General features: G+C 43.3%; 1 protein-coding gene across 1 annotated transcript in view; it reads right to left on the bottom strand.

Moving 5' to 3' along the window:
* Positions 1–4,889: 4,889 nt before the first annotated feature.
* Positions 4,890–10,013, bottom strand: part of LOC121551829 (centrosomal protein of 112 kDa-like) — a 194,055-nt gene continuing 188,931 nt past the window's right edge. The window contains exon 24 of the mRNA XM_045210708.1: positions 4,890–5,090. Coding sequence (XP_045066643.1) covers positions 4,890–5,090 — 201 coding nt within the window. The remainder of the gene's footprint in view (positions 5,091–10,013) is intronic.

Raw genomic sequence — 10,013 nt, 5'->3', positions numbered from 1 at the left:
AGAAAAGCATCCCCAAAGAATGATGTTTCCACCTCCATGCTTCATGGTTGGGATGGTGTTCTTGGGGTTGTACTCATCCTTCTTCTTCCTCCAAACACGGCGAGTGGAGTTTAGACCTAAAAGCTCTATTTTTGTCTCATCAGACCACATGACCTTCTCCCATTCCTTCTCTGGATCATCCAGATGGTCATTGGCAAACTTCAGACGGGCCTGGACATGCGCTGGCTTGAGCAGGGGGACCTTGCGTGCGCTCAAGATTTTAATCTATGACGGCGTAGTGTGTTACTAATGGTTTTCTTTGAGACTGTGGTCCCAGCTCTCTTCAGGTCATTGACCAGGTCCTGCCGTTTAGTTCTGGGCTGATCCCTCACCTTCCTCATGATCATTGATGCCCCACGAGGTGAGATCTTGCATGGAGCCCCAGACCGAGGGTGATTGACCGCCATCTTGAACTTCTTCAATTTTCTAATAATTGCGCCAACAGTTGTTGCCTTCTCACCAAGCTGCTTGCCTATTGTCCTGTAGCCCATCCCAGCCTTGTGCAGGTCTACAATTTTATCCCTGATGTCCTTACACAGCTCTCTGGTCTTGGCCATTGTGGAGAGGTTGGAGTCTGTTTGATTGAGTGTGTGGACAGGTGTCTTTTATACAGGTAACGAGTTCAAACAGGTGCAGTTAATACAGGTAATGAGTGGAGAACAGGAGGGCTTCTTAAAGAAAAACTAACAGGTCTGTGAGGGCCGGAATTCTTACTGGTTGGTAGGTGATCAAATACTTATGTCATGCAATAAAATGCAAATGAATTACTTAAAAATCATACAATGTGATTTTCTGGATTTTTGTTTTAGATTCTGTCTCTCATAGTTGAAGTGTACCTATGATACAAATTACAGACCTCTACACGCTTTGTAAGTAGGAAAACCTGCAAAATCGGCAGTGTATCAAATACTTGTTCTCCCCACTGTATGAAATAACACATATGGAATCATGTAGTAACCAAAAAAGTGTTAAACAAATCCAAATATATTTTATATTTGAGAGTCTTCAAATAGCCACCCTTTGCCTTGATGACAGCTTTGCACACTCTTGGCATTCTCTCAACCAGCTTCACCTGGAATGCTTTTCCAACAGTCTTGAAGGAGTTCCCACATATGCTGAGCACTTGTTGGCTGCTTTTCCTTCACTCTGCGGTCCGACTCATCCCAAACCATCTCAATTTGGTTGAGGTCGGATGATTGTGGAGGCCAGGTCATCTGATGCAGCACTCCATCACTCTCCTTCTTGGTCAAATATCCCTTACACAGCCTGGAGGTGTGTTGGGTCATTGTCCTGTTGAAAAACAAATGATAGTCCAACTAAGCCCAAACCAGATGGGATGGCGTATCTGATAGAGGAATTATGATTATGACTAAAATTGTTAACCCCAATACTGATGATGACTGTGTGAACTGTGTTAGGGTTATCATTATAAACCCACTAACAGAGGGGGTGAGTTAGAAACTGCTGAGACAAACATTCCAGGATGAAGGGGACTGAGAAACTGGTTAAAGGCCTCCTAAAGGTGGGCGGAGCAAAGTGCCTTTGTGTGAAGTAGTATAAAAGCTGTATATGTGTTTTTTGGCGGCAGAGCTCTCCATGATTAAACATACAGATCATTCTTGCTGGTTGTGGACCTTTGTTTAATTCATGATTAAACCAGAGCCTTACACCCTCTGGGAATTATTCAGAGCATAAAGTTTGATTAATTAGAGATAGAAATTCTCATGACAGTATCTCTGCAGAATGCTGTGGTAGCCATGCTGGTTAAGTGTGCCTTTAATTCTAAATAAATCACAGACAGTGTCACCAGCAAAGCACCTCCACACCATAACACCTCCTCCTCCATGCTTTACGGTGGGAAATACACATGCGGAGATCATCTGTTCACCCACACCGCGTTGTGTTGTGCATAAGAACAGCTCTTAGCCGTGGTATATTGGCCATATACCACACCCCCTCAGGCCTTATTGCCTAATTATGTTCCGGCCCCCTAACCATCTGCTCAATAAAAAAAATAGTCCCGCGGCTGAATCTAGTTGATGATCCCTGATTTAGGATGTTAACTTATGGGCTGTAGATGATGATCTACAATATCTCACATCTCACCAGATAAAGCAAAGGGTGTGGTGGAGTGTGCTTCAGGGTTCCAATGCCTCCATGTAGGTAAGTAAGAAGAAACCTTGGCTTGGGAGCAGCAGGAAGAATGCCTCTCACTAAGTAGTAGAAGCAGATAATTCAGTCAACTTTCATACCGGTCCTAGACTATGGAAACATCATCCACATAAGCAAGTGTGTGTAAATTATTTCACTGTATAAAGACATTTCTGCCCATTGCAACACTGTACAATAACACCTTTTTAAAATGTGACTTTCCAAATCCAACACTAGTAAGGCCTATCCACTCCTATTGAGTGGAATGTTACCCTACATTTAGATTTAAGCAGTGCATTGTAGGTACACTACACCACAATTTCGAATACAGTAGGTACTCTTTACATTTGTCCTATTGAAACACACAGAAAACTATAGTATTTAGCCTAAAGCAGCATATGATGTTACAGTAGACTATAGATGTAGGCTACTGTATAGTCACATGGCACGATGTTAAAATGTTAGAGCAGCACATTGGTCTGAACAACTTGTAGCCCCTTAGTGAATGTATTTTAATGAGAAAAAATCATCAAAATGTATGAGAATATTGCATTTTGAAATGCAAATACTATTGAATCTGTAGGCAAGTGTTTTTTGCAGCTCGTTCCAGTCGCTAGCTGCAGCAAACTGAAAAGAGGAGCGACCCAGGGATGTGTGTGCTTTGGGGACCTTGAACAGAATGTGACTGGCAGAACTGGTGTTGTATGTGGAGGATGAGGGCTGCAGTAGGTATCTCAGATCGGGGGGAGTGAGGCCTAAGAGGCTTTGTAAATAAGCATCAACCAGTGGGTCTTGCGACGCATATACAGAGATTACCAGTTTACAGAGGAGTATAGAGTGCAGTGATGTGTCCTATAAGGAGCATTGGTGGCAAATCTGATGGCCGAATGGTAAAGAACATCTAGCCGCTCAAGAGCACCCTTACCTGCCAATCTATAAATTACGTCTCCGTAATCTAGCATGGGTAGGATGGTCATCTGAATCAGAGTTAGTTTGGCAGCTGGGGTGAAAGAGGAGCGATTACGATAGAGGAAACCAAGTATAGATTTAACCTTAGCCTGCAGCTTTGATATGTACTGAGAGAAGGACAGTGTGCTGTCTAGCCATACTCCCAAGTACTTGTATGAGGTGACTACCTCAAGATCTAAACCCTCAGAGGTAGTAATCACACCGGTGGGGAGAGGGGCATTCTTCTTACCAAACCACATGACCTTTGTTTTGGAGGTGTTCAGAACAAGGTTAAGGGCAGAGAAAGCTTGTTGGACACTAAGAAAGCTTTGTTGTAGAGCGTTTAACACAAAATCCAGGGAGGGGCCAGCTGAGTATAAGACTGTATCATCTGCATATAAATGGATGAGAGAGCTTCCTACTGCCTGAGCTATATTGTTGATGTAAATTGAGAAGAGCGTGGGGCCTAGGATCGAGCCTTGGGTACTCCCTTGGTGACAGGCAGTATGATATAGACTAAATCATTTGTTTATTTTGTTGTTTGTTGAGGCTCTAATGTCGATATAATTTCGGTTTTATATGTACATTTACATACTTGTTTGACCTATTATTCAGCTTTTGACGCACTTAAACCCTATGTGTTTATCAAGCCAGATCTGGTCATGTACTGCTTTGCTTTATCTTGGCCAGGTCGCAGTTGTAAATGAGAACCTGTTCTCAACTGGCTTACCTGGTTAAATAAAGGTGAAATAAAATAAATAAAATAAAAATGTATGTAAAAATTGACTTTCTTGTCTTTTGTAGCTCAGACTTGGGGTTTGGCACAAATACATCTTTGGGATGATTCTGAGATAATTTTACAACCCCATAACCCTGGTGCACATTGGGGGCTCAGTGGCGCCCACCAAAGGTCAATTTTAATTGTATTTATTAAATGTGCTACTTCGACCACACCACTGCCTCGAGTCTCCTCTCTCCAGCAAAGTCAATTTATCAGAAATTACGAGTCTACATGGCTTGAGCTCTAAATGTGTTTCTCTGTAGGCGACATACTTAACCCTTAAAGCTAGAATTCTTAGTTGCTAAACCCATTTTTGGACCGTTAAATGTTGCGGGAGCCAGGCAGGATCAGGTGCAGAAGTTATTATTTTATTTAAAGATGACAATGGTGATCTAGATGTTCAAATGACAATATTGACAAAATAATTACAAACTCCACAACTAACAGGTCAATGAAAAGACACTACTTTGGAGAAAGCAAACCTGTCTATTCCATTAGACTCAGGTTGGGGTATACCAGGCTCACGTCAGGTTCTCCTCACCATGACATAAATAGTAAATGACATGCAACAATGGCGTGTATCGCATCTAACAATTAAACAGAAATGTCCACAGATGCTTATAGTGCTTCTTTTAACCCTAAAAGAGCAATAAAACATACAATTGTAAACAAAGGGCAGGAATACAATTGCATGAATTAAAACAGAATGGACAAAAAAACACTCTCAGCCTCATTAATCTATTCCTCCATCAATATCACCATCGTAATCGTCATCGTCGTCGTCATAATAGTCATCATCCTCATCCACTTCCTCGATTCAAAGTTTCTGCCACTGCCCTCAATAAAAGCCTTCTGAACAATTCACATTGTCCTTCTGCATGCTGGTGCTCATCAAGCTTTCCAGCAAGGACAGCTCTTGCCCCAAGACAAAATCGATCTTGCTCTGTGTAATGTTGTAAGGCCTCCACGTTCAGTTCCTGCTCTCATGTGAGTAGAACTTCTTGGCAGTGAAGACATCATCCTCAATGTACCGCTTCTCTTCACACACCTGCTCTCTGAGGGAATGGAGCACAAAGAGCCTTGAGGTGAAACTCCCATCATCCTCTGCTCCTCCTGCTCTCCAGGACCAAACAGTGCTGTCCACCTGCACTGCATCCTCATACACCACGGCCTGTGGGAGCTGTGAGGACAAACCTTGTCTCCTCAGGTTGTAGTCCTTCACATTTTTTTTTATGCTACTACCAACTGTGGCAAGCCTTTTGGACAGGCGGTTGGCAATACCTTGACCATCTATTGATAACAGATAAAACAGACCAAAAAAAATATGTTAAAGGTAACAAAAAAACATTCAAAAATGACAAAAGCTGCAATTACAATTACGCTATTACCATCCAACAATAGATAATTAGCAACAGAAACCAAGTTCAGAAACAGCTAAAAATAAAAATTATTGTGTTTGCCCACCCAGAAATATCATAGAACTGATATGAGTTGACTTGTTCTTATTGTTGAATATATATATATATATATATACAGTATCTCACAAAAGTGAGTACACCCCTCACATTTCTGTAAATATTTGATTATATCTTTTCATGTGACAACACTGCAGAAATGACACTTTGCTACAATGTAAAGTAGTGAGTGTACAGCTTGTATAACAGTGTAAATTTGCTGTCCCCTCAAAATAACTCAACACACAGCCATTAATGTCTAAACCGCTGGCAACAAAAGTGAGTACACCCCTAAGTGAAAATGTCCATATTGGGCCCAATTTGCCATTTTCCCTCCCCGGGGTCATGTGACTCATTAGTGTTACAAGGTCTCAGGTGTGAATGAGGAGCAGGTGTGTTAAATTTGGTGTCATCGCTCTCACACTCCCTCAAACTGGTCACTGGAAGTTCAACATGGCAGGTTCCACTCAGAACAGGCCTCGCCATGGTCGACCAAAGAAGTTGAGTGCACGTGCTCAGCGTCATATCCAGAGGTTGTCTTTAGGAAATAGACATATGAGTGCTGCCAGCATTGCTGCAGAGGTTGAAGGGGTGGGGGGTCAGCCTGTCAGTGCTCAGACCATACGCCGCACACTGCATCAAATTGGTCTGCATGGCTGTCGTCCCAGAAGAAAGCCTCTTCTAAAGATGATGCACAAGAAAGCCCCCAAACAGTTTGCTGAAGACAATCAGACTAAGGACTTGGATTACTGGAACCATGTCCTGTGGTCTGATGAGACCAAGATAAACTTATTTGGTTCAGATGGTGTCAAGCGTGTGTGGCGGCAACCAGGTGAGGAGTACAAAGACAAGTGTGTCTTGCCTACAGTCAAGCATGGTGGTGGGAGTGTCATGGTCTGGGGCTGCATGAGTGCTGCCGGCACTGGGGAGCTACAGTTCATTGAGGGAACCATGAATGCCAACATGTACTGTGACATACTGAAGCAGAGCATGATCCCCTCCCTTTGGAGACTGGGCCGCAGGGCAGTATTCCAAGATGATAACGACCCCAAACACACCTCCAAGACGACCACTGCCTTGCTAAAGAAGCTGAGGGTAAAGGTGATGGACTGGCCAAGCATGTCTCCAGACCTAAACCCTATTGAGCATCTGTGGGGCATCCTCAAACCGAAGGTGGAGGAGTGCAAGTTCTCTAACATCCACCAGCTCTGTGATGTCGTCATGGAGGAGTGGAAGAGGACTCCAGTGGCAACCTGTGAAGCGCTGGTGAACTCCATGCCCAAGAGGGTTAAGGCAGTGCTGGAAAATGATGGTGGCCACACAAAATATTTGGACATCTTCACTTAGGGGTGTACTCACTTTTGTTGCCAGCGGTTTAGACATTAATTGCTGTGTGTTGTGTTATTTTGAGGGGACAGCAAATTTACACTGTTATACAAGCTGTACACTCACTACTTTACATTGTAGCAAAGTGTCATTTCTTCAGTGTTGTCACATGAAAAGATATACTCAAATATTTACAAAAATGTGAGGAGTGTACTCACTTACTGTATATATACACACTACTTGTCAAAAGTTTTAGAACACCTAGTCATTGTCACGGTTTCGGCCGAGGCGGCTCCTTCTCCTTGTTCGGGCAGGCTTCGGCGGTCGTCGTCTCCGGAGTACTAGCTGCCACCGTTCGATGTTTCATGTTTGATTGGTTTTGTCTGTTTGTCACACCTGTTTATTGTTTAGTGTTCATTAGGCACCCTATTTAGTTCTCTTGTGTTTGGTCAGGTGTTGTGTGTAATTGTTCTACTGTCACGTGTTGTTGTTTGGTCCTCTGTATTGTGCTCTCTTATTTTCGTGTTTTGTAAGAGAGTCCTGCACGTTGTGCATACTTACTTTGGACAGTCTAGTGTGCGTTTGTTTTCGCCTGTGGCCGGTTGCCGTGTTTGGCGTGTCTCCTGAGTGGTGCAGTGGTCTAAGGCGCCGCATCGCAGTGCTAACTGTGCCACTAGAGATCCTGGTTCGAATCCAGGCTCTGTCGCAGCCGGCCGCGACCGGGAGACTCATGGGCGGCGCACAATTGGCCCAGCGTCGTCCAGGGTAGGGGAGGGAATGGCCGGCAGGGATGTAGCTAAGTTGATAGAACATGGCGTTTGCAATGCCAGGGTTGTGGGTTCGATTCCCACGGGGGGGCCAGTATAAAATAAATAAATATATGTATTCACTAACTGTAAGTCGCTCTGGATAAGAGCGTCTGCTAAATGACTAAAATGTAAATGTACTACGGACCACTAAAGACATTTGGCTTTGAATCTCTGTGTCCTGCGTGTGATTCCACGTTCCACTACACTCCACCTTGACAGTCATTCAAGGGTTTTTCTTTATTTTTACTATTTTCTACATTGTAGAATAATAGTGAAGACATCAAAACTATGTAATAACACATATGGAATCATGTAGTAACCTAAACAAAGTGTTAAACAAATCAAAATATATTTGAGATTCTTCAAATAGCCACCCTTTGCCTTGATGACAGCTTTGCACTTTTGGCATTCTCTCAACCAGCTTCACCTGGAATGCTTTTCCAACAGTCCTGAAGGAGGTCCCACATATGTTGGGCACTTGTTGGCTGCTTTTCTTTCATTCTGCCGTCCGACTCATCCCAAACCATCTCAATTGGGTTGAGGTCGGGGGATTGTTGAGGCCAGGTCATCTGATGCAGCACTCCATCACTCTCCTTCTTGGTAAAATATCCCTTACACAGCCTGGAGGTGTGTTGGGTCATTGTCCTGTTGAAAAACAAATGATAGTCCCACTAAGCCCAAACCAGATGGGATGGCGTATCGCTGCAGAATGCTGTGGTAGCCATGCCTTGAATTCTAAATAAATCACAGACAGTGTCACCAGCAAAGCACCCCCACACCATAACACCTCCTCCTCCATGCTTTACGGTGGGAAATACACATGCAGAGATCATCCGTTCACTCACACCGCGTCTCACAAAGACACGGCGGTTGGAACCAAAAATCTACAATTTGGACTCCAGACCTCCACCGATTTAATGTCCATTGCTTGTGTTTCTTGGCCCAAGCAAGTCTCTTCTTCTTATTGGTGTCCTTTAGTAGTGGTTTCTTTGCAGCAATTCGACCATCAAGGCCTGATTCACACAGTCCCCTCTGAACAGTTGATGTTGAGATGTGTCTGTGAAGCATTTATTTGGGCTGCAATTTCTGAGGCTGGTAACGCTAATGAACTTATCCTCTGTAGCAGAGGTAACTCTGGGTCTTCCATTCCTGTGGTGGTCCTCATGAGAGCCAGTTTCATCATAGCGCTTGATGGTTTTTGCGACTGCACTTGAAGAAACTTTCAAAGTTCTTGAAATTGACTGACCTTCATGTCTTAAGGTAATGATGGACTGTCGTTTCTCTTTGCTTATTTGAGCTGTTCTTGCCATAATATTGTCATGTGAATTTCTATCTCTAATTCAACCTAAGCTTGAATCATTACCAGAGGTTGTAAGGCTCTGGTTTTAATCATAAATGATTCAAGGTCCATAACCACGATGAAGGATTTTTTGTATTTTTATTCATGGAGAGCTCTGACGCCAAAAACACAAACATACGGTTTTATACCTCCTGAACTTGACTCCTCCCACCTTTAGGTGGCTTTTCTAAACAGTTTCCGCCTTCCCCTTCACCCTTGAATGTTTAGTACCGCCCCCTCTGTTAGTGGGTTGACACTACATGATAATTCTAACATTTATACTGTATTTGGGGTGAAATCCTTTAGTCATTATTCTTAAAATCCAAATTAATCTAACAAACCACCCCTTTGACTAAATATTCCCACATTCAGGATAAATGTATTTTACAAGCATGATTAATCTCAGAGATCACATCAGAACTAATAAACATTTCATCCAATTGCGGTCTCTCAGGGTCCAAATCCTCGTCATTATCCCCCAAGCCTGGAGGATCGTATTTCCCGCTCTCCTGGTCAGAGTCCGGAGTCGGTCCATCTCTTATCATTTGGTGAGATACTGCATTCACCAATGCCTTGCTCACCAATCCTCGGACACAGGGAACAAGACAACAACCACATGATACAAGAATTCCCATACAAACACTGACTGCCCCTAAGATGGTTGCTGCTATGGTTTTCCATTTACCAAACATGGTATCAAACCATCCTGTCCAAGATGTACTAATTCCTGAGTTTTCAGCCCATTCTTTACTTAGCGCAGTTAATCCTGCAAGAGCTCTGGTGACCGTCCCCTCCGGTGCAGTGTTGTTAGGGATAAATGTGCAACAATGGCCCCCCACCATTTTACAGACTCCACCCCTTTCTGCCAGCAACATATCCAGAGCTAACCGATTTTCCCAAGTCATAAGTGAGGTGGCGGATAATTGCTCGGAGATCCCCTTTACTGCATCTCTAGTCTGGTTAATAAATTGTTGTTGGTTGTAATAGATATAATTAATCCAATCCACATTTTTGTTCATTGTCACCCACCAGAAAAATGTTGTGGTAAACCCCTCCCATATGTGATTCATAGCTTTGTATTCATCTGGAACACCCCTGGGGATGCCTATACCATCTATCCAAATTGGGCTATTTCCTTCCTGACCTATATTTCTTTTCCTTCTGAT

This window comes from Coregonus clupeaformis, chromosome 35, assembly GCF_020615455.1.
Source record: "Coregonus clupeaformis isolate EN_2021a chromosome 35, ASM2061545v1, whole genome shotgun sequence".
Classification (NCBI taxonomy): Eukaryota; Metazoa; Chordata; class Actinopteri; order Salmoniformes; family Salmonidae; genus Coregonus; species Coregonus clupeaformis.
This window is presented reverse-complemented; position numbering and strand designations above follow the sequence as displayed.